This window comes from Odocoileus virginianus, chromosome 8, assembly GCF_023699985.2.
Source record: "Odocoileus virginianus isolate 20LAN1187 ecotype Illinois chromosome 8, Ovbor_1.2, whole genome shotgun sequence".
NCBI lineage: Eukaryota > Metazoa > Chordata > Mammalia > Artiodactyla > Cervidae > Odocoileus > Odocoileus virginianus.
The window spans coordinates 15,154,881-15,179,640 of NC_069681.1; the positions used below are offsets into that span (position 1 = coordinate 15,154,881).

General features: G+C 43.8%; 1 protein-coding gene and 1 long non-coding RNA gene across 4 annotated transcripts in view; one reads left to right on the plus strand and one right to left on the minus strand.

The window, feature by feature from the left end:
* Positions 1 to 46: 46 nt before the first annotated feature.
* Positions 47 to 24,332, plus strand: LOC110125077 (uncharacterized). The gene is made up of 5 exons (XR_011488988.1): positions 47 to 336; positions 4,731 to 4,938; positions 5,065 to 5,281; positions 18,100 to 18,250; positions 18,594 to 24,332. It is a non-coding gene; the product is annotated as an uncharacterized lncRNA (long non-coding RNA).
* The window catches only part of LCP1 (lymphocyte cytosolic protein 1), a 59,059-nt gene continuing 46,885 nt past the window's right edge, over positions 12,587 to 24,760 (minus strand). For all 3 annotated transcript variants that reach the window (XM_070471223.1, XM_070471224.1, XM_070471225.1), the window contains 3 exons: positions 19,963 to 20,086; positions 16,772 to 16,896; positions 12,587 to 14,738 (listed from right to left, as the gene is read on the minus strand). In XM_070471223.1, the coding sequence (XP_070327324.1) occupies positions 14,606 to 14,738; positions 16,772 to 16,896; positions 19,963 to 20,086 (382 nt within the window). In that variant the 3' untranslated portion in view covers positions 12,587 to 14,605. The remainder of the gene's footprint in view (positions 14,739 to 16,771; positions 16,897 to 19,962; positions 20,087 to 24,760) is intronic.

Consider the following 24,760-nt stretch of genomic DNA (forward strand, 5'->3'; position numbering starts at 1 on the left):
TTTACACACTGGTTAAACTGTAATGGCCTGTTCCCTCTCATTTCTGTGATCAATCGACTTCACTGCCATTTCCACCCTCAAAGAGAAAGTACGCTGAGTTGTTATTCTCAGTGTAGACTATCTAGAAAGTATTTAACTCTTCAGGGGAGATGAACCAAGAATACAAAAGACAGTAATATGACAGAAACGTGTTTGGTTTGTTGAAGAACCACAGCCATAGAGTATTGATCCTTGGCTCACAGCCCATGCTGAGGGAGGTCCCCTGCGGAGTACTAATGAGTTCCTCCTTTGCTTTTGTCTTCTTCAACATTTTCAACCTAGGGGAAAACATCGAAGGTGAGTTTTTCAAATTTATGACTGAGAAGTAGCACTTGTATGGAAGGTTATAATATCTCCCTTTGGAGATCCATGTCCTTTCATGTTTTTAAAATGTGTGAGCATGAAAGTCACTCATTTGTGTCTGACTCTTTGCAACCCCATGGGCTATACAGTCCATGGAATTCTCCAGGCCAGAATACTGGAGTGGGTAGCCATTCCCTTCTCCAGGAGATCTTCCCAACCCAGGGATTGAACGCAGGTCTCCCGCATTGCAGACAAATTCTTTACCAGCTGAGCCACAAGGGAAGCCCCAAAACCATCATCTCTGTCTCAGTATGTTGAGTTCTGGGTTCATTTCTCAGCATTATCTTCAAATACAATATTCCATTCTCTGTGTCTTGTTTAGACTCATACTCAATTGAAGTGGGTTTTTTTTAAATGTCGATAGCTATATAAGTATTTTAAAAGTTTTGCAACTGGCTCTTTTTCACATTTATCCATGTTGTTTTTACATCTGTATTTTAAAGTATCACTTAAAATATTTTATTGTTCAATAACCAGGTCATGGAAGCAAGCTAAATGTCCATCAACAGAGGAATGAATAAAGAAGCTGTGGCATACATATATACCACAGAATATTACTCAGCCATAAAGAGGAATGAAATTGTGCCATTTGCAGAGATGTGGCTGAACCTAGAGTCATACAGGGTGAAGTAAGACAGAAAGAGGAAAACAAATATCATACATTAACACATATATGTGGAATCTAGAAAAATGGTATAGATGAACTTACTTGCAAAGCGGAAATAGTGACACAGACGTGCAGTACAAATGTATGGATACCAAGGGGGAAGGAGGGGCAGGGTGGATGGGTTGGGGTTGGCATATACACACTATTGATGCTGTGTATGAAATAGACAAATAAAGCAGATAAGTAATGAGATAACTGCTGAGACTGCGGAGCACAGGGGGTGATGCTCAGGGCTCTGTGGAGACCAAAATGGGAAGGAAATCCAAGGAAGAGTGGACATATGTACGTGTGTGGCTGACTCACTCTGCCGTGCAGCAGAGACTGACACAACATTGTAAAGCAACTGTATGCTAAGACAACATATTTTACTGTTTAATTTTTTATGAATGTGGTTTCTAAAGCGCTCTGGCTGAGAATCCTCAGAATACTCATTTTTAAGTCTGTGCCAGGCTCCTCTAGAAGTTTAATTGTATTTGGGGTGATTTTATACTCTGAGCTTTGGTTTTATTGTCTGCCTCCCTTAGCATTTGATTTTCTTCTGTGTTTTGGAACCTGGGTTTCTAAGCTCATTTGGAAGCCTTTTGTTTTCTTTTTCTGCTTTTCTTTCTCTTTGCTCACGTCTCTCTCCTTTGCACAAGTCTTTAAGATGCCCCTGGGCTTCCAAAGGTCTCACAGTGGTTTTCAGAGTTTATATGCCATGCTAACACGGTGACCTTCAAAGATCCAGTAATCAGTCAGGTGACATGACTTAGCCACTGGCTTATTTACTCCTGATCTAGTTATTCTTTTGTCTCCTACAGACCAGCAGGCGTTATAAACTGTCCTAGACAGCAGTGGGCAGTGTCTTTCAAAAATTGGGGTACATACAATGAAATACAGATATTAAGTATATAGTTAGAGCTTCCAAGAAATATGTACACTTGAGTAACCCGCACTTCTGTCTGGTATAGAAAATTTTCATCACTTCAGAAAAATTTTGCATATTCCTTCCAATGAATTACTACCACCCCCTCCACCCCAATAATAGCTGCTCTGATTGTATTGCACAGATTAATTTTGCCTGATCTAGAACTCCACAGAATCACATGTTGTCCTAGTTTCTCCAGGCTACTGAAAAACAAAAAATACCATGGACTGGGTGGCTTAAACAGTAAACACTATTTCTCACAGTTCTGGAGAGTGGGAATCCAAGATCAAGGCACAGATTCAATATCTGATAAGGACCTGCTTCCTGGCCCCCTTCTTGCTGTATCCTTCTGTGGCAGAAAGAAAGATGGAGAGCTCTCTGGGGTCTCTTTTATAAGGGCACTAGCCCCATTTATGGGGGCTCCACCATCATGACTTAATCATCTCCTAAAGACCCCCACGTCCAAATACCATCACACTGGGGCTTAGGTTTCAACAAGTAAATGAGGGGCAGGTCGGGGGCAGGGACACAAATGTTCAGTCTACCTCATGTGACATGTACTCTTCTGTGTGAAACTTTCTTCACTCAGGGTATTTAAAAAATGTTTTCATGTTACTGCATGTGCCAGCAATTCATTGCTATTTATTGCTGAGTAATATAACACTGCTTATCCATTTTCCTACTAAGAACATCTGAGATGTTTTCAGCTGGGGACTGCTATGAATAGAGTTGCTATGAATATACTTGTACAGAGCTTTTTTGATGGACTAATGTTTTTGTTTCTCTTGCATAAATATCTAGGAAGGGAACTGCTAGGTCAGAGATGCTTAGTTTTATAAGAAACTCCAGTGGCTTTTTTCAAGGTGGTTGTATCATTTTATACGCACCCCCCCAACCATATATTGGACTTCCCAGGTGGCTCAGTGGTAAAGAATCCCTCTGAAATGCAGGAGAACTGGGTTCAATCCCTGGGTCAGTAAGATCCCCTGGGGAAGGAAATGGCAACCCACTCCAGTATTCTTGCCAGGAGAATCCCAAGGACAGAGGAGCCTTGCAGGCTACAGTCCACGGGGTCTCAAAGAGTCAGATATGACTTAGTGACTAAACAATAACAACAACCATATGTTAGAGTTCTAGTTGGTCTGTATCCTTGTTATTTGAAGCAGTCTTTTTCATTTTAGCCGTTCTAGTAAGTGTATGGTGGGGTCTAATTTGGGCTTTAAATTAAATTTCTAAGACTGATAATGTTGAGAAACTTTTTTGTGCTTATTGGCCATAATTATAGGTGTGTGTGCATGTGCACATGTGTTTCAATTGTTTGCCTGGTTTTTAATCAGATGGTTTGTCTTATTACTGATTTGTAGGAGGTATTTATATACTCTGGACATCTGTGTGTGCTACTGGGATGGGTTGCCATGCCCTCCTCCAGGAGGTCTTCCTGACCCAGGGGATCAAACCCACTTCTCTTACGTCTCCTGCACTGGCAGGTGGGTTCTTTACCACTAGTGCCACCTGGGAAGCCCCTGGACATCCATCTATATGACACCATAAAAGGCAAAACTGCAGATACAGAAAATAGGTTAGTTGTTGCCAGGCTCTGAGACTGGGAAGGAAGTGATTAACCTACAAGAGGTACAGGAGAACTTTTTGGAATGGTGGGAAAATTCTGTGTTTTGATTATAGTGGTAGTTACACAATTGTGTACAGCCCAAATTCCTCAAAGTTCCTCGGACTTAACTCTTAAATATCTTGTATGAAGAGCAAGAGAGACAGACAGAAAGAGAGAGAGAGAGAGAGAAAGTGAAAACACAACAGCTTGATCAGGAGGACTCCATCCACCCTAGCTCACAGACAAATCTCTTAGTTCCTCAAAGGTGCAGTTTCCCCTTCAGAGAAATGAGGTTAATGATAAGCTATCTCTGAGGACTATTGTGGGAATTCAGAGGGATCTCATCTGAAAGTGACTGGCAAAACAGGTGTTCAGTATGTCCCATTCATCAAGAAAAAGGTAAGTCAGGAAGGGAGCTGATAGGGGCCAAAGTGTTCTCTGCCCAGAGCCTTATCCAGGTCATGGTGACCTTGGGGACAACTGACCTTGCCTTCTGCTGCTCCCAAAGAGAGGATGAGACACAGCCCCAGAAGCCAATCTGGTCCTGGGGGATTGATCTCAATGAATCATGCCCCCTGGGGCCCAGCTAATTTGTATATTTACTCGAGTCAATTTGGAACACTAGGTGGCAAAAATAATACAGCAATTATTTCTTCCAGAGCTGTAAACTTCTGTTTTGGGGGCTTCCTGAGTGGGTCAGTGGTAGAGAATCCACCTGCTAATGCAGGAGATGAAAGAGATGCAAGTTCGATCCCTGGGTCAGGAAGGTCCCTGGAGTAGGGAATGGCCACCCACGCCAGTCTTCTTGCCTGGAGAATCCCGTGGACAGAGGAGCCTGGAGGGCTGCAGTCCATGGGGTTGTAAGAAGTTGGACACGACTGAGTGACTGAACAATGACAATAACAACCATGATCTAGCCTGGCCTGGATTTGGATATGCAGCTCAGGCATCCTGTTAGGCAATCACTGAGAGAGTCAATTAATTTCACGGCATTTTATCATGAGTTCAGGTGCAGCCCAATTTACAAGTTTTCCTTTCAAAATCATTCAGCCATTAAAGCTGCATAATCTTGGGAGGTTTGGAAGACACATAATTGATAAATGTTTTTTCCCTCCACACACTCTCTCTCATGTTTATTCATGCAGAGCGAAGGTTTTATAATTTACACAAAGGGCTGGTGTATCCAGCCCCCTGTGTTTCTGAAGGGGAGGAAAGATGACACCATTCAGAAGCCACTGAAGAAGGAGATTGGAGGCTTGAAGGCAAGGACCCCATCCCAGGTTCTGATGCTCTGGCTGCGAATAATGAGCTGGGGACTTGCGGCACCAGGAGTGTTAGTAGGTACCCAAACAGGTAAATGCTTGTTGGCTGGATGGTTATATTGTGAAGAAAGCAGGGTTTGTCCTTAAAACACTTTCCTTCCCGCATTCCCTGTTTCTAACCATTGCTCCCTTTTATTGGTCTCTCTGCTTTTTAAAGATGCTGTAGCCCATCAGTTCTCAAACTTGACTGCCAATAAGCCATCTGGACATCTTTTAAATATCCAGCTGCCCTGCCTGCCCATCAGATCAATTATATAAGATTGTCAGAGGGCAGGGCATACACGCCAGCATCTTGTAAATCTCCCAAGACGATTCCATTGTGCGGCCAGGGCGGCAAACGACTGGGCTGGACCAGCGCTTCTCCGGGGTGGCCTGTGAGTCCCCTAATCTTTGAGAATATTTGTGGAAAATGCAGACTCCAGGGCCCACCAGCCCTCTAAGCACTGAATCTCATGGTGGATCTGAAACATTTGCTTTAAAACTCTCCAGGTTATTCTCAAGCATCCTTGAGTCTGATAACCCTACTCCTTGCACTAGTCCATCTGTTGTTGGATTTTTTTTTTTTTAATGTGGACCATTTTTAAAGTTAATTAAATTTGTTACAATATTGCTCTGCTTTATGTTTTGGTTTTTTGGTCGCAAGGCAGGTGGGCTCTTAGTTCCCTGACCAGGGATCGAACCTGCACCCCCTGCCTTAGAAGGTGAAGTCTTAACCACTGGACCACCAGGGAAGTCCCAGTCCATCTCTTTCTCATGATATGGCACTCTAGTCTTTCAGTTCCTCAAAAGTAACCAGCTTCTTTCTTCCATCTGCTGGACCTTTGCAAATTATACCTGTTCGATTGGAAGGCACTTTGCTCTCTCTTTGCCAGTGGGAAACTGGCAAAGATACCAGTGATGGAGCTGTATCTCTAGAAAGTCACTGTAAAGTGTGGGTTTTGGAGGAGAAAAGAGTAGGCACTGAAGGGCCATGGTCCCCTCCCTCGGGGACAGTGAGGTTTACTAAGTCACCCAACTGTCACTGGAAGTCACAGAGAGATTGCTACCGAGATGGTGGGAGAGAAGTCAGCAGGCTTGATGTGGGTATGGAAGGAACATTACATACAAGGGTGAGGAAGGAGAAAAGACTTAGGTGACGTGGCACCAAGAGGGTGGTTTGCAATGAAGCGGCAGCTCTGGGCAGCCGGGAAGAGCTCTTCCAAGAGACACCATAAGTGTTCCCTGAAGGACCAGGGGCGTGCAGTCTTGGAGGCCTGGGGGAGGGTGTCACCAAGAATAAAAGGACGAAGGGGGAGAAGGACAGCGAAAGGCAAGGCTGAGCGATGGGGGTAAACCTGGGTGGAGGGCAGAACCACATCAGCTACCTCACATGGACAACGGTGATGGGAAAATGTTGGGGGAGGGCTATTTTAATCTCTTAAATCTAGTGTAATTGGGAAAGCATAATTTAACATTGGTTAGAATTTAGCTGCCTATCAACAGTAGATCTTTTAAGAAGGCTTCTACTCTTAGGACTTCCCTGGTGGTCCAGTGGCTAAGACTCTCTGTTCCCAGTGAAGGGGGCCAGGGTTTAATCCCTGGTCAGAGGACTAGATCCTGAATGCTGCAACTAAGAGATCCATGCTAAGTCACTTCAGTCATGTCTGATTTTTTGCTGTGAACAGTAGCCCGCCAGGCTCCTCTGTCCACGGAGATTCTCCAGGCAAGAACACTGGCATGGGTTGCCATGCCCTCCTCCAGGGGATCTTCCTGACCCAGGGATGGAACCCGCCTGTCTTATGTCTCCTGTATTGGCAGGGAGGTTCTTTACCACTAATGCCACCTAGAAGCCCAAGAGATCCCACATGTGGCAATGAAGATCCCATGTGCTGCAAGACCCAGGGCAGCCAAATAGATAAATATAAATAAATAGATATTTTTAAAAAAGAAGACATCTCTTTCATGACAGTATTTCTCAAACTTTAATGAGAAAACCCATGGATTAACTGGGAATCTTATTAAACTGAAGATTCTGATACATTCGGTCTGGGATGGGGATGAGATTCTGTCATTCTAACCAGCTTCTGGGTGCCCCTGGCCTGAGCCCCATACTTCAAGCAAGGAGGTTTGAACATTGTGACTCTTTTTTTTTTTTAATTTTTTTTCCATTTATTTTTATTAGTTGGAGGCTAATTACTTTACAACATTGCAGTGGTTTTTGTCATACATTGAAATGAATTAGCCATGGATTTACATGTATTCCCCATCCCGGTCCCCCCTCCCACCTCCCTCTCCATCCGATCCCTCTGGGTCTTCCCAGTGCACCAGGCCCGAGCACTTGTCTCATGCACCCAACCTGGGCTGGTGATCTGTTTCACCCTAGATAACATACATGTTTCGATGCTGTTCTCTTGAAACATCCCACCCTTGCCTTCTCCCAGAGTCCACAAGTCTGTTCTATACATCTGAGTCTCTTTTTCTGTTTTGCATATAGGGTTATCGTTACCATCTTTCTAAATTCCATATATATGTGTTAGTATACTGTAATGGTCTTTATCTTTCTGGCTTACTTCACTCTGTATAATGGGCTCCAGTTTCATCCATCTCATTAGAACTGATTCAAATGAATTCTTTTTAATGGCTGAGTAATATTCCATGGTGTATATGTACCACAGCTTCCTCATCCATTCATCTGCTGATGGGCATCTAGGTTGCTTCCATGTCCTGGCTATTATAAACAGTGCTGCGATGAACATTGGGGTGCACGTGTCTCTTTCAGATCTGGTTTCCTCGGTGTGTATGCCCAGAAGTGGGATTGCTGGGTCATATGGCAGTTCTATTTCCAGCTTTTTAAGAAATCTCCACACTGTTTTCCATAGTGGCTGTACTAATTTGCATTCCCACCAACAGTGTAAGAGGGTTCCCTTTTCTCCACACCCTCTCCAGCATTTATTGCTTGTAGACTTTTGGATAGCAGCCATCCTGACTGGCGTGTAATGGTACCTCATTGTGCTTTTGATTTGCATTTCTCTGATAATGAGTGATGTTGAGCATCTTTTCATGTGTTTTTTTGCCATCTGTATGTCTTCCTTGGAGAAATGTCTGTTTAGTTCTTTGGCCCATTTTTTGATTGGGTCATTTATTTTTCTGGAGTTGAGCTGGAGGAGTTGCTTGTATAATTTTGAGATTAATCCTTTGTCTGTTGCTTCATTTGCTATTATTTTCTCCCAATCTGAGGGCTGTCTTTTCACCTTGCTTATAGTTTCCTTTGTTGTGCAAAAGCTTTTAAGTTTCATTAGGTCCCATTTGTTTATTTTTGCTTTTGTTTCTAAAATTCTGGGATGTGGGTCATAGAGGATCCTGCTGTGATTTATGTCGGAGAGTGTTTTGCCTATGTTCTCCTCTAGGAGTTTTATAGTTTCTGGTCTTACATTTAGATCTTTAATCCATTTTGAGTTTATTTTTGTGTATGGTGTTAGAAAGTGTTCTAGTTTCATTCTTTTACAGGTGGTTGACCAGTTTTCCCAGCACCACTTGTTAAAGAGGTTGTCTTTTTTCCATTGTATATCCCTGCCTCCTTTGTCGAAGATAAGGTGACCATAGGTTCGTGGATTTATCTCTGGGCTTTCTATTCTGTTCCATTGATCTATATTTCTGTCTTTGTGCCAGTACCATACTGTCTTGATGACTGTGGCTTTGTAGTATAGTCTGAAGTCAGGCAGGTTGATTCCTCCAGTTACATTCTTCTTTCTCAAGGTTACTTTGGCTATTCGAGGTTTTTTGTATTTCCATACAAATTGTGAAATTATTTGTTCTAGTTCTGTGAAAAATACCGTTGGTAGTTTGATAATTGTGACTCTTAATAGTGGGCCCCTGGTCTAGCCCAGTCCAACAACGCTGCCGGCCAGATCATTAACTCTTAGGTTGTATTGCACAGAACTTTAGAATTAAATATTTGCATGCATTTCTAATCCTCTAAAAATTATTATTCCAAAAATTATATACAGTAACTCTTTATTAACCAAAATACTTATTTAAATGGAACTCCCCATTTTTTACATGCCTACTAATATTGGGTTGGCCAAGAAGGGTTGGCCAATTTGGGTTTTTCTGTAAGATGATATATGGAAAAACCTGAATGAACTTTTTGACCAACCCAATATAAAGATCCCTGCCATTTTCCCAACCTATCCCTGAGTTGTTAAAGGTGAGATCGTGGGTACTGACTGGTTTATCTGTGTTTTTGTGCTGGACCTAAGGTGGATTACTGAGTATATGTAGACATTAGACATGTGAAAACATTCACACAATTTCCTTTTTCCTATATTTTTGATCACCCATGCACAGCCTCAGTTAGTAAACGCTGTCTTACAAAAAATGGGGAGAGAGGACATTGTGGAAACAGCAGTCCTTGGCAGCTGAGAGTTTAATTATTGGAATTTTATTAGGAAACTGTCAGAGGAACCAGATTTCACAAGAGGCTCAGTCAGCACCTATGACTTGGGCAGAGCATCAGCTCCAGTTACGGGATCACGGGCTGGCAGAGCTGTACCGCATCACACTCCCTAAGCAGTGCCAGCATTTAATCCGAGAGCACTGCACATCTTGGGGGCAGGGGGACAGGGAGCAAAGGTTGATGACAGCTCCACAGCTGCTGGCTGACGAAAGGCAGAGTGACTTCGGGGAAGGTGGGCTTTTGAGCCACCCAGGCACACCGGGAGTCCAAGGGGATGTATTAAGGATCAGTCCAAGGTGGGCTGGCTTAAGGTGGACTGAGTTTCCATACTTTTTACAATCGAGACCACAGCTGTGCTCCAAAGGATGGACTAGACTGTGTGTGTGTTTTGTTATTTAGTTACTAAGTTGTGTCTCACTTTTTTGTGACACCATGGACTGTAGCTGGCCAGGCTCTTCTGTCCATGGAATTCTCCAGGCAAGAATATGGAGTGAGTTGCCATCTCCTTCTCCAGGGGACTTCCCCACCCAGGGATTGAACCCCTGTCTCCCACTTTGGCAGGTGGGTTCGTTACCCCTGAGCCATCTGGGAAGCCTGTGTGCTTAGGGCGATAAAATCACTAGATTGGCTGAGGCTTGAAAAGCCCCTCTAGTCCAGTGCATTGCCTCAGCCAGGCTCGAATGGCATAATTTCCAAACAAACAGGAATCCATCCCCTTCTAAAAACTCTGCCAAAAGGTCTGTTTCGCAACTTTTCTCCCAATGACTTCTGCTTGGCCATCTCTCACAGTCAGGAAACATTTGTTCACGTCTAGTACAAATCAATTTTAAAAAGTTAACCAGCTCTCATTAAAAATCTAGTAAGTCCTTGGCATTGCTGGGGACGTGAACATGACAGGGCATGGTTCCTGCCCACTTCTCACTAGTTGGAGCTCAACTCTTCTGTAAAATGTTGCTAATCTTTTCTTCAGAAATAATCCACCCCCCCCGAACCCCCATAAGCTCCCCTGGTAGCCCAGATGGTAAAGAATCTACCTACAATGCAGGAGACCTGAGTTTGATCCCTGCGTGGGGAAGGTCCCTTGAAGAAGGGAATGGTAACCCAGTCCAGTATTCTTACCTGGGGAATCCCAAGGACAGAGGAGCCTGGCGGGCTACAGTCCATGGGGTTACAAAGAGTCGGACACGACCGAAGCGACTTAGCATGCATGCACATAAGCCCCATACTTCATTTATAAACTTGTTATAGCAGTGATCACGTTCTGCTTTTGATTACATTTTCCCTGTGCATATTATCTCCTTGCTGATTTAACCTACTTTAGACAGAAAATGGAGAAGATGGGAGGGGTTCAAGTCATCCTAGCTCAGGGTTCTTCGTCAAATACTTTGAGAAAACTTCAAAGGAGGATTTAAGTGTTACTTTCCAATGTTCAATACCTTTGACAGAGCAGAAGCTTGATTAAGTACCTGTTAAATGAAAGTGAACATTCTGAGCACAAGAAGTGGACACAGTCTTTGTTGTGGCTTTATTTGCTGTAGCAAAGGATGGAAACAACCTCAATATTCATTTATGGGCCATTGATTAGATACAGGTTGGTACATCCATATGACAGCATACTGTGCATCTATTGAAAAGACTGAGGCAGGTCTCTATTTGCTAACGTAGAGCAATCGCAAAGGTATGGTGTGAAGAAAACGCAGAATGTTGTGTATGGCATGCTAACATTTCCAGTAAAAGTTGTGTGTGTGTAACAAGAGCACAGAATGTGTCTAGAACGATACAAACTGAGGGACTGGGACAGAGGGAGTGGTGGGTTGATAAACCAGCTCTCAGGGGATAAAATACCCTATCTGTAGAGTCTGATTATTTCTGCAGTATAAATACCCTCATCCTGGCCAAGTTCAAAATAATATATTCTGACAACTGGAGCTAACTAGAACCAATATGAGCTGGCTTCAAAGACATAGCGGTGAGAAGGTGGCGGGCTTTCCACTTGTAGAGCTTTTGGTACAATTTTCCTTTCTGATATCATACTTGGATAGACTAAAATGTAAATAAACTCTTAAATTTTGAAAGGGACTTCCCTGGTGGCCCAGTGGCTAAGACTCCGTGTTCCCAATGCAGGGGGCCCAGGTTCTACCCCTGGTCAGGGAACTAGATCCCACATGCCACAACTAAGAATTTGCATGCTCCAACTAGAGATGCCATATACTGCAATGAAGACCTGGTGCAGCCAAATAAAGAATTTATCTCAAAAAAATAATCATGAGATTACATGGGTTAAAAAAGAAATGTAACTAGTGGGATGTCCACTAGAGTTAAAAAATAAAAAAGGAACAAGCATTAAAAACCTAAAAAAATCTTTTAAGAAAAACTGTCCTGCTTTGATTGCTATATTCCAAGACTCTTAGTTTTCTTCCCTTGATAGTATTCTGCTTACCTGTACCTGTTCAGTCCTCCTGGTCAGGACCTATCACGGCAGTCTTACATACAAAAGACAACACTTAGCATTAGTAACCTCTCGATATGTAGGGAAGGCCACTCTCTTGAAAGTGTACCAGCTGCAGGAATATTAGGCCAGAAAACAGCCACCTCCGAAGAGTGCTGCTGGCGAAGCCGGGGCACAGAGCCTCAGCACAAGAGCCCGATTTCCCAGCAGCTGTGTGGGTGAGGGACACCTCCGGAAGTCAGGATGTAACCAGGCCGAACAGCAGACTACCCGAGGGAGCCAGTTACAGCAGAATTCCTCAGCCCTCTGAGCATCCTCTGCATGCATCCTTCTTCAGCATCACCAGCCAGTGTGAGGCCCAGACTAGGGAGGAGATGCCAGGGACCGCCAGCCCCAAAGATTCCTCCTCAAATCTCTTAGAAGCCCATTCACACCAATCCCCAAGTCTGGCTTTTGGGCCCAAGTGGGTTCCATGTGTTTCTGAGAATTTGTGTCTTACCTTTCATTTCAGCCTCCTCTTGGTCTGACTCCCGCCAACTTACTCTTCAACTTTCAGCTAAAATATTTCTCCTTCAGCGGTTTCCTCTGGGTAAGCCCGTCTCACCCTGCCCTCATCAATAACTCATAGCACCTGTCAGTGTATTTGTTTTTCCTGATCAGTCTCTCTCAATCAGCTGAGCTCAAGGCCTGCCTCATTTATGGGCATATTTCCAAAACCTGGCACACACAGGCCCTCAGTGCATGTTGGCTGAATGAATAAGTTACAGTACACGCTCATGAAACCTTCAGAAGACGTCTGATAAGGGGAACATTTTATTTGGAGAGATCTTGATTGAGCATTATTTTATCTTCATTTTCCATTAAGGCAGTAACATTCCTCCTGGAGGCAGATGGGGGGAGAATCGTCTGCGGGCTACATTAAGTGCAGATTAAGACAAAGCCAACCACTTTGCAATCAGATGCAGCAGAAATACAGATTATGGGCTGGGAGAAGTCATATCTCGGCTTCCTGAGCCTACTGACAAGGAGCAGACCAGGGCAATGCATTTCAGTCGCTTTAGAAAGTGACTAAGTTCCACTACACACCACCCCTAAAGCAGATACCCCCTCCATGAGCAATTCCACCATGACAGAAGGGGTCTGGCATTGGTGCCCAAGGCTCTGTTGATATTTAGCCTTTGGTAAGTTTTCAAGGAAATTTCAGTCTATTAGAACTGCTCAAGAGCACTGAGTTCCTTGGGTTTTGTTTAGGAATTCTTTAAATATCCAGTAAATTAACTCTGCATAAAGCGACTGTGCCAGTTCCTAACCAGCTTGATACCTGGCTAGGTATGTGTGTATGTGAGTGTGTTGGTGGGGGTCAGGTTTCGGGTTGAGGTTGGGGCACTATTCATTGGCACATATGACCCCTGAGAATTTGGGGGTACCAAAAAAGTAAACATTGATCCTATGGCCCAGCAGACATCGCATGCACTATGATCTAAGAGCAAATGAAATCAGAGCAAGGCAGTTCCCACAGATATTTAGCCACACTGTAATAACTAGATCTAATGAAAGCATTAGTCACTCAGTTGTGTCCAACTCTTTGTGACCCCATGGACTGTAGCCTGCCAGGATCCTCTGTCCATGGAATTCTCCAGGCAAGAATACTGGACTGGGCTGCCGTTTCCTTCTCCAAGACCTAATGCTGCTAAGCCACTTCAGTCGGTTCCGACTCTATACGACCCCAAAGATGGCAGCCCTCCAGGCTCCCCCGTCCCTGGGATTCTCCAGGCAAGAACACTGGAGTGGGTTGCCATTTCCTTCTCCAAGACCTAAAACACGGCTAAACACACAAGAGAGGCAGCACCTGAGATCAGAAACTTTGTTATGACTCCACACTACCCTCTAGTGGTCTACTGCTCAATGACACCCTCCTTGAACATAACCCTAAACCAACAGTAAGAATCTATTTGAAGGCACGCTATTTAAAATAGTAGATCTGGCCAGAGCCCAGATCCTAGAGTTAAAAACAGAGGGCTTCTCATTGACTGCAAAAATAAAATCTGATGACATCTGGGACCCTAGTTTTGAGAAAATGCTCTGATGATAAGTCTTAGTTCTGGAGGTTAGCAGACAGAGTTCTGAGAAAATGCTCTGATGATTAATGGCCTTAGGTCTGGAGGTTACCAGACACTCTTGGGGACCCCAAATACAGCCTGATTTGTCAGATGGACCCAGAAGGCCCAGAGAGGAGGGTGCCCAGCAGAGGTGAGCCACAGAGAGGGCAGGTTCTGCAGGGGTGGAGAGCAAAGTCACAACAGGCAACACAGGTGGAAGGGCGGCAGGAAGGAGGCTTGTAACAGAGCAAACGCTGGCCTCCAGAAGCCAGCTTTAGGGCTGCTTTCACGATTCTCCCCTCTGATGATTCTCCCCTCCTGGATCTCACCCCGAACAAGAAGGCAGACAATGTAAGCTGGTTTGAAAGATTATGTTAAAATGAACTACATTTGAGGCTTCTATACCTGACTACATGGCAAAGGCAGGAAAGGTGCCTGGGAAGTAAGATCTCTTTTTCTCTACATTTTCAAAGAAGCAATCATTCAAAGATAAAAAAATATTTGTAAGAGACTGGGTCTTTTGCAAAGAATAAAGCACTTTTTGTTAAATACACGAAGGCTACTTGGCTGAACAGACATACATTTTTTTTTGGAACCGTGTATAATGTCATCAAGTTGAAACTTTGGAATGGCTGACTCCTCCCGTGTTTCCTGGGAGCACCCGGCCCTGAGCAGCCAGAGACCCGCGCACACCCCCCGGCCCGCCCGCTGGGCCTTACACCCTCTTCATTCCTTTCCCCATGAGGCAAGCGAACACGGTCATGACCATCTTGGGGTTCACTTCCACCAAGTCTTCTGGAAGCGCATACACTCTCGCTCCAATTTTTCGGGCCATAGAGATGGCATACCTAAAAGAGAAAAGAAGAGGGATGAGGGGAGCCTGAGCACGTATGATGGGGACCCCTCAGGGTCAGAGTTACTGTCATTCTATTTAATATATACTACATACTCTATGAAAGAAAGTGAAAGTGTTGGTCACTCAGTCACGTCTGACTCTTTGCAACCCTATGGACTGTAGCCTGCCAGGCTCCTCTGTCCATGGAATTCTCCAGGCAAGAATTCTGGAATGGGTTGCCATTCCCTTCTCTAGGGGATCTTCCCGGACCCAGGGATTAAATCCAGGTTTTCCGCATTTCAGGCAGATTCTTTACCATCTGAGCCGCCAGGGAAGCCTTCTATACTGTAAACTATCTACTATGCCGAGGTCACTACTGGTACGGCTGGAGCCAATCAATCACTGGCTTCCTCTCGAGGTTTGTGGGCAAGTCTTAAATTGACAAAGCTCCCAACTCCATCAAACTTGCTGTCCGACCTCGTGATAATTACCAAACGTATTATTTGTCCTTAAAGAGCTTCCTAGCTCCCACCACTTTTGGTGCTTATTTGTTTGGGCTCTACTGTGGCAGAAAAAGTCACAGACTTGAACAAGAGTGTGTGCTAGGGAAAGACTCCAGACTCCACTTCAGCTACAGAACATTGTTTAGAAGGCAGACAAAAAGAGGAAAGGCATCTGTAATACCATGACCCTACGCATCAATTCTTTCTTTCTTTATTTTTTAATCTTTTTTTGGCTGCAAGGAATATGGGATCAGGAATCAAACCCATGCCCCCTGCTTTGGAAGCTCAGAGTCTTAACCACTGGACCTCCAGGGAATTTCACCCTACCCCCCCATCCATTCTTTTCTTCCTTCTTCCATTCCAATTCTTGCCCACATGCGTGTGTATTTATTTATGCTACTATAATCGTAGAATAACCAGAGTTTTATATTACACATTTTTCACATAAGATTACCATAGCTGCATCAGAATATTTTTGCTCTGTTTATAGTTACAGGAAGATAGTTTTATTAGTTATAGTCTACTTGCAAATGAGCCCACACTATTATTATCTGGCAGTTCTTTTATTCTGCTCGTTTGTTATCTAGCAACCTCTTACAATGGCTGCTCCAGAGATTCTTCATTCCACCCGAGGCCCCGTGACTCCCTCCACTCTTCTGAAATAACTTTACTCGTAGTTTAGTGATCACATTAATTTAAGAGCTCCAGGCAAGACTACCCCATTCTTTCTCCTTGTCCATCTCTCAGTCACTTCCTCTATATGAATGATTAATGAAGTACAATTAATTTTTCCATTATAAAATATAGAGGGAAAGTTGTTCAAAAATAAGAAAATGGAACTTAAAAAAAAATGCATGATCTTGCCACCATAACCATTTTTAGGATTCTATATTTTGGGCTTCCCTGGCGGCTCAGACGGTAAAGAATCTGCCTGCGATGTAGCAGACCCGGGTTCCACCCCTGGGTGGGAAAGATCCCCTGGAGATGGGAATGGATACCCACTCCAGTAAGAATACTGGAGAATTCCACGGGCAGAGGAACCTGGCAGGCTACAGTCCATGGTGTCACAGAAGAGTTAGTTGACTACACAACAACCACCCTCACCCTGTGTGTAACAAGCAGCAGCTGCTCTCAAACCAGTGAAGACTCTGGCCTTGAACCCCACCGCTGCCCAGCCACATCCATGGATATTCACAAATAGGGTGTTTAACTCCGCATCCACCATGTACAAACTCTACTCAGGAAACCTCCTATAGATTATGATAAGGAAATTAGTGTTATGAAATTGTAGGCTTGCTTATCAGTTGGAAGTCAATTGTTTTCCATTTCAATTGTTATCAGTTGTTTTTTGGTCGTGTTCCCTCTCACACCTGGAGCCTTAAACTGTCATTGCACAGTAGCAAATATAAAGGTGATGGGACGCAGTAAGTCATGAGAAGAAAAAGTATCAGTAGTGAAACTAAATTGTCTGCATGGAGGCATGGGCACTAGACCTCACAGCTACCCGCTCCTTCCCTCCCAGACCTCAGCCTTGTTTACGTACTTTGCATTGTTGAGTTTCTCTTCTTCGTCCAGGTTCTCCGTCTTCAGAAGGTCATAGTTAATGGAACCTGGCTGAATGGCATCGATGAGGTCAAGGACTGGCAGGCTTGTGCTGATCTTCGGGTCCTGCACAGAGAGAAAGCGTGGGCTTCATCAGTATGCTCCCAAGTTACTCCTGTTTGGCTCAGGGAGAGTGGGTGGCTCTTTTCATTTTTTGCTTGCTCCATGTGGCATGTTCCCTCATAGCTCAGTGGGTAAAGAATCCGCCTGCAATGCAGGAGACCCCAGTTCGATTCCTGGGTCAGGAAGATCTGCTGGAGAAGGGATAGGCTACCCACTCCAGTATTCTGGCCTGGAGAATTCCATGGACCGTATAGTCATGGGGTCGCAAAGAGTCAGACAAGACTGAGAGACTTTCACTTTCACTTTCCATGTGCCATGTGGGAACTTAGTTCCCTGACCAGGGATGGAACTCCTCTTAAATACGAAATATATACGTCCTGCCACAGTGTGGCACTCGGCGTTTCAAACCAAGTGCTGTTTCTCTAGGGGGTGTCAGTAGCCTGGTGGCTCACTATGCAGAGGAAACCCATTGTCTGCCAACAGGCAGGCAGTCGTTCACTCAGAGCTGTGAATGCACAAAACTCTGCTCTCTCTCTTGGGTACCTGTGAGTACAGACAGGGAGAGGCAACTGCATGTCCCCATCTGAGCACAGTCAAGTCTAAACACCTCATACCTCGAGGGTCCAAATCAGGATCAATTCTAACCAAGAAACAAGATGCAGGACCCCTGCAAGAGGCTAGGTCTCCAGCACAGGCCCTCTGCAGAGGTACAAAAATATTAAAAAAAAGATAGGAAGGGTAGGGACTTCCTTGGTCGTGGTCCAGTGGTTAAGACACTTCCCATGCAGGGGGTATGGGATCGATCCCTAGTCGGGGAACTAAGATCCCACAAGCTGTGCAGCATGGCCAAGAAATTAAAATGAATGAAATAATAATAATAAAATAACATAAAAATAGGATGGGCCCCTTTTTACTTATTTCTGGGTAATATAAGTGAAAGTCGCTCAGTCGTGTCCAACTCTTTGCAACCCGGTGGACTATAGCCCACCAGGCTCCTCTGTCTGTGGAATTCTCCAGACAAGAATACTGGAGTGGGTTGCCATTTCCTTCTCTAGGGGATCTTCCCAACCCAGGGATCGAACCCAGGTCTCCTGCATTGCAGGCAGACTCGTCACTGTCTGAGCCGCCAGGGCAGCCCAGGTAATAGGAGTCCTACTACAAAATTAAAACCAGTACATACAACCATACTCTCATTTCCATTATTAGCCAGAGCTGCTATCGCCACAGAATTTTTTGGTGAAGAAGCACAAGGAAAGCAAAATGGAGCGACTGTAGTTTCAGCTTCTTCCCTACTTTCTTCCCACAGTCTTGGGGGGCTGGTGGCAGCGAGATGGTGAGCAGTCAGCAGCATTCATAGGTGAGGGGGAACCAGGACTGTTTCCACAGTGGCTGATGGGGGGTGGGCTATGCTCATTTTTTGAAAGGTTTCACTTAAAATGCCAGTCTGGTGCTCTGTGATGACCTAGAGGGGTAGGACAGGGGGAGGGGAGGGAGGCTCAAGAGGGAGGTGATATGTGTATAAGTACGGCTCATTCACATTGTTGAACAGCAGAAACCAATATAACATTGTACAAATTAAAAAACAACAAAAATAAATCAAGAAAAAAAAAGGGATGTGGGGCTAATTTGACATTTTCCTTTTGTGTTTTTTTCTCTTTTTTTTTTTTGATCTATTCTGTAATGACTTGGTGAGAAAACAGGAGGAAATTCACCCTGAGCATCACAAGGAGAAAAGAATTGTCAAACATTCCTAAGAGGAACACCCCAGAAACTGCCGGGTAATGCAACGGGCCGTGTTCCTGTAGCGGCGGCTGTTCTACCAAGAGACGCCCTCCCGGGACTGTTCAACCGTCGGGTCACGTGACCGACAGACACTGCTCCAGAACCCCACCTTGCAGGGAACGGAGCTTTCCCCCCCTAGTGGCCACCACCTGCAATTACTAGCTGTGACTTCAGGAGTTAAATGAGCCCCCGATTCCTCATTATACAATCAGGAAGACGGTGGGACTTCCCTCCTGAATCAGTGGTTAAGACTCTGCGCTTCTGTCACAGGGGGCACAGGTTCGATCCCTGGTTAGGGAACTAAGATCCCATATGTCACGCAAAGCAGTAAAAAAAGAAAAATCAGGAAAATGGTAAAGCTATCTTCACGATTTCTGTGAACAAGAAGGCCCTGGTCCTCAGAATGCAGTCCATCCTGGGAGCGCCCTTCTTCACCGCCTTCCCTGATGTCTTTCTGGAAAAATTTGGTCATGTTGATCACCAGTCTCTGCTCAGCTCTTCAGACCAGCCGAACGGTAAGTGGAGGGCTGGCTCTTTCCTGTGCTGAGCTTCGTCCAGGCACCCCTGGTATAGCCCAACCCAGAGATACACCCCCTGCCCTTCCTGGGAGGGGAGAGATTTTCACTCTTCTCTTGATTTTGAAGCAGAGGATCGACATTATGACAAACGGCCTCACCCACCCTGTTAATATAACTCTGAAGGGGTCCCTCCCCCAGTCTTGACCTTTAAATCAAGAAAATGTAGTTACGATGGGACGCCGACACTATACTGTGGATCAAGTGCCCAGGGCCCCTGAGGAAGAATCCAGCTAATGTTTAAAACATGAGATAAGAAATGTAATAAAATATAATGCTGTTATTAATAAAAACGGGATTTGGATACAAGTACACAACTGCTTTTTTTCTCAAAAAAAAAAAAAAATACCCCATGAGAGTTCTTCTGGCATTTTACATTTCTCCATCATCATGTTAACAATCTGAACCATGGAGCTGTGCATGCTTAACAAAATACTATATTTTACATTACTTTGGAAGAACAATGCCTAAAATCCCTTATAAAAAAATGACTGGATTTTTAAAACCAATTATTAGGGAGGAAAATGACAAGAAATTTGTCAATGAAACAGCCTATGAACATCAAAACAATAATGGGTCATTCAAGCAAAATCAAAATGGGGAGGGGTGCCTCAAAGACCTCATACTGAAGGTCACTCTTAAAGGCAGAGTGAAAGCAATAAAGATAAGCATAAAGCTCAGGTGGCTGCGAGCAGGAGACAAAGCACATTACCTTGAAACTAGAGATGGATGAATTCTTCTCCGCTTCCTTCAATGTTTCATTCACCCAGCTGACAATAGTGTCATCATTGACCTTCTGCCCACCTCCAATTTCTTCAAGAATATTCAGTGTGTACCTGAACAAAACCAAGCATGATTTCCGGAGAAAATTCACTAAAGAATTCACAATTGTATAGCACAGGGAACTCTTCTCAATACTCTGCTGCTGCCGCTAAATCACTTCAATCATGTCCGACTCTGTGCGACCCCATAGATGGCAGCCCACCAGGCTCCCCCATCCCCGGGATTCTCCAGGCAAGAACACTGGAGTGGGTTGCCATTTCCTTCTCCAATGCATGAAAGTGAAAAGTGAAAGTGAAGTCGCTAAGTCATGTTCGACTCTTTGCGACCCCATGGTCTGCAGCCCACCAGGCTCCTCCATCCATAGGATTTTCCAGGCAAGAGTACTGGAGTGGGGTGCCATTGCCTTCCCGTCTCAATACTCTATAATGACCTAAATGGGAAAAGACTCTAAAAGAGCCTGGATATATGTGTTTGTATAACTGAATCACTTTGTTTTCAGCAGAAAGTAACACAACATTGTGAGTCAACTATACTCCAGTAAAAATGTAAAAAAATAAGAAAAAGAATTCACTATTCACAGAGTTGCCAGCGTAGAAGTTTTTATTTTTTATTTTTCCCTGTCGCAGAAGATGGCCTGGATACCATTACATTTGAGGAAAAAAGAATATGTAATAACACTAGTTCCTTTTAGAATAACAAAATAGACCTTCATATGTAGAGTGTGATGCAGAGCAAATACCACCGTCATTGTGGGAAGGGAAAGCGGAAGGGAAACAGGGAAAGCAAAATGAAGCAAAGGTTTTGAACCAGTGGTGCTTTTCTTAAAGGCATCATGAAAATCAAGAAATAATTCAATGTTAGGCAAGCCCAAGCACATATATTCAGACATGACTATCATTCAAAAAGACATGTGTACCCCTATGTTCAGAGAAGCACTATTCACAATAGCCAAGACATGGAAACAATCTAAATGTCCACTGATAATGGATAGAGAAGATACACACACACACTGGAATACTACTTGACACAAAAAGCATGAAATCACACCATTTACAGCAACATAGATGAAACTAGAGATGATCGTACTAAGTGAAGTAAGCCAGAAAGAGAAACACAAACACCACATGATATCACTTATATGTGGAATCTAAAATATGACGCGAATGAACCTATCTACAAAACAGAAACAGATTCACAGACGCAGCGAATAGACTTCCGTCTGCCAAGGGGGAAAAACGTGGGGAAGGGACGTATTGGAAGTATTTGGGGTTAGCAGATACAAATTGTTAATTATAGAATGGATAAACAACAAGGTCCTACTGTTATAGCACAATGAACTGTATTCAACATCCTGTGACAAACCATAATGGGAAAAATATGAAAAAGAATGTATAAATATACATATATATATATGCATATGCATGTATACCTGAATCACTTTGCTGTACAGCAGAAATTAACACAACGTTGTAAATCAGCTATAGGTCAATAAAAAAAGAGAAGCCCAACCAGCTAACATAACAGAGAAAAAACATAAAAGTCTCATCAGTATAAGACAGAAGTAGAAATTAATCTCTAGTTAATCTCTAGTTTGAGAGTAAGAACCGCCTTTGAGACACACGATTATGAGAAGTGTGGTGGTGGGGAACGTTAGAATGCTTCAAGCTCTTAAAATTCCAGGGAGCGGAGAAAACTCACCATTCCCCAAGCTGATCCCTCTCAAAAGGGAAATAGAGAGGCAAGCAGTGAGCAAGTGGGCAGGTCGGCTGGCCTCATGGTTCAGTCTTGTTAAGGGTGAGGGGGAGGTGGTCAAATTACCCACAAAAGACTAGGGTTTCAGCGTGCGTCGTCCAAACTGAAATTCAAGTCTCTGGTCTGTCTGGAGGGCCTCCCTAAATGAGGTCACCCTCCGCCCGGGGTTTTGCTTACATAACCCATCGGGTATCTCCCTCCAGTTACTGCTTCTGTGGAAAACACCACGCTTCATGATCTCCCACATGATTTTCAAGTGTTATCTCTGAAAAAGGAGTAATGACCCACTTTCTTCAGATGAAAGCACTTCCCCATCATTGGTGATGGGTAGGAAAAGAGCTTCTGCAACTTTTCTTTACCAAAAAGTAAAATTGGCGGGGGGGGTTCTTCCTTGGTGGCTCAGTGGTAAAGAATCCGCCTGCCAATGCAGAAGACATAAGAGATGTGGGTTCAAATCTCTGGGTTGAGAAGATCCTTGGGAGGAGGAAATGGCAACCCACTCCAGCATTCTTGCTTGGAAAATCCCATGGACAGAGGACCCTGGCGGGCCACGGTCCATGGGGTTGCAAAAAGTCAAACTCAACTTGAGAGATTGAGCACGTACATGCATGTACACGTGCATGCATGTTGACTGAATTGCGTGCATGAATTGTTGATTCACTTTGTTGTATACTAGAAACTAATACAACTGTAAAGCAATTATACTCCAATAAAGATTAAAAAAATGAAATGGCCCCATGAGTCCCAGCTGGGCCTCATCCAACAGCAGGGGATGGATGGGATGTGGGCCTGAAGGGGCTGCGATTATGACTTTCGTGCTTTCCTGCCATCAAACTCGTGGTTTTATTTATATAACATGTGACCCTGAGGGGCCCTAAGTGACCCTAGCTGCTCTGTTTTTCACAGACCTATCCCCAATTCACTGTCCACAGCCTATTTGATTTGGAGAGAATTCCCTCCTTTGCCTGCCGCAGACTCGCCTTCCTTTGCCGGAGTCTACTGTTGCTGTCTGCTGGCAGTCTTCTTGCCTCAGGCTTTTGTCTCCAAATTTATACACATGCAATCTGCCAGCTTTCCAATCTGAGACCAATTTCCAAGCTACCGAGGGGGAAAGGGAGGTTTAGGCTCTCATTTGTTTTTAGGGGGAAAAATGACATGCCATTTATTGTCCAGATAAATGACCAAATTAACACATCTGTGCAAACCAGTGAAATAAATTTCAGCTAGAACTGGCTCTAAATTTATTAGATCTGTTAATATGTGGCACACAGAGAAAGAAAAAAATCCCCTTCTGCTGGAATTTACGTAATTATCAGTCATTTCATCACCATCAACAGTAAGGAATTTTCTATCCATTTTCTTATAGGAAATTATTATTTTTTAATCTTTGACCATGCCACACAGCATGTGGGATCTTAGTTTCCTGACAGGGATCAAATCGTGCCCCAAGCATTGGCAGCTTGAAGTCTTAACCACTGAACCACCGGGGAAGTCCCCTCAATTTTTGTACAGTAAAGAATGAGAAATAGGACTTATTAACCATGAAGAGACTCAGCTCAAACTAGCCCTTGTCAAATATATACCAGCCTTAAACTGTGATGTTGGATCACATTTTTATAAAACTTTCAGAACAAAGATCATATTACAAGGTGATTTTCAAATATTATGAAATTCAAAATAGAATAGAGTTGGTCTGAGTATTTTTTTAAGTCACTAAAACAAAATATCAAAGATGCTTTCATCTTCAGACCCAAGAGTCAATTTAACTGTGACAACTAGAAAGACTTTGATTTTCAAAGCAATCAGTGCCAAAAGCCATTCTGTTAAGAATTAAACATACACAGGAAATAAAATAGTGGGGAGTTCAGAAGGCTTTTCTGAAAATACACTGGTAAGAACAGCTCTTCGGAATTTTCAGCAATGTTCTAGATGCAGGCAGTGTAACAGGGACTAGAGTTAAAGCTGCTTTAGCTCTGGTGTTCTCTGTGCCAGAGAAGCCTATGACATCCGCCTTTGATCATTAAAGAGATCCCAGTTGAGAAGAGGGTAATGGAACATCATACTTGATAAAGCAAATGTAAATCAGGTAGTGATTATGATCACTGCTGATCACCCTCCATCACCTGGGAACACTGACGTAAGTACTCTGAGGACCATTATAGATATTAGGACCTGCAGACAGTGGCCTGGGAATAGAGCTTCTGTGCCTCAGGAAATGACAAACCTTGTCTCTACCATTACCTTGTTAGATATAATGTAATGTGACATATGGTTTCTGGGGCTTCCTTCCAGGTAGAAATATGAATTAAGTCACTCTAACATAGGTTCTAATTAAGGAATGGAAGACTTCTGCCTGCTCAGGGCTATCAGTACAGGAGGCAAAGAGCAAAGCATGTAAAAGTGAACTAGTTAATGCTTACAGCTTTACTATCTAGAATTCTCCCCAGGCTCATGCTTTTGTACCAAAAATTGTTTACTTTTCTCATCATTTATCTTCCATTTGTGTATATTATTATATTCTACTATTGATTAAATAATTTATCCACAGAGCTCTCACATTAATCAAATTTATATTTGGCTCTAAAAGGTATGCACACGAGTTTGAGTGAACTCCGGGCAGTGAAGGACAGGGGAGCCCGGCGTGCTGCAGTCCATGGGGTTGCAAAGACATGCCTGAGTGACTGAACAACAACTAAAAGTTATTTAAAGTTCTCTGTTATAGAAATAGCAGGAAATTCTGCTTCTGGTCATGATGGAATAACAGGAACCAGACTGACCCTTCTGCCTTAAACACATAAAATAGAATGAAAAAATATAAAATGGTGTTGTCTAGACTTTGGACAACAGGAAGCACAAAACAGCGGTCCCTGAGAGAAGGAAAACAAATGTGGTGAGCCCTAAGATTGTCCCAGCTTATTGCACAGAGAATTCCCAGGCTGCAGTGCAGGGCAGGAGAACTCAAACAGAGCATGACA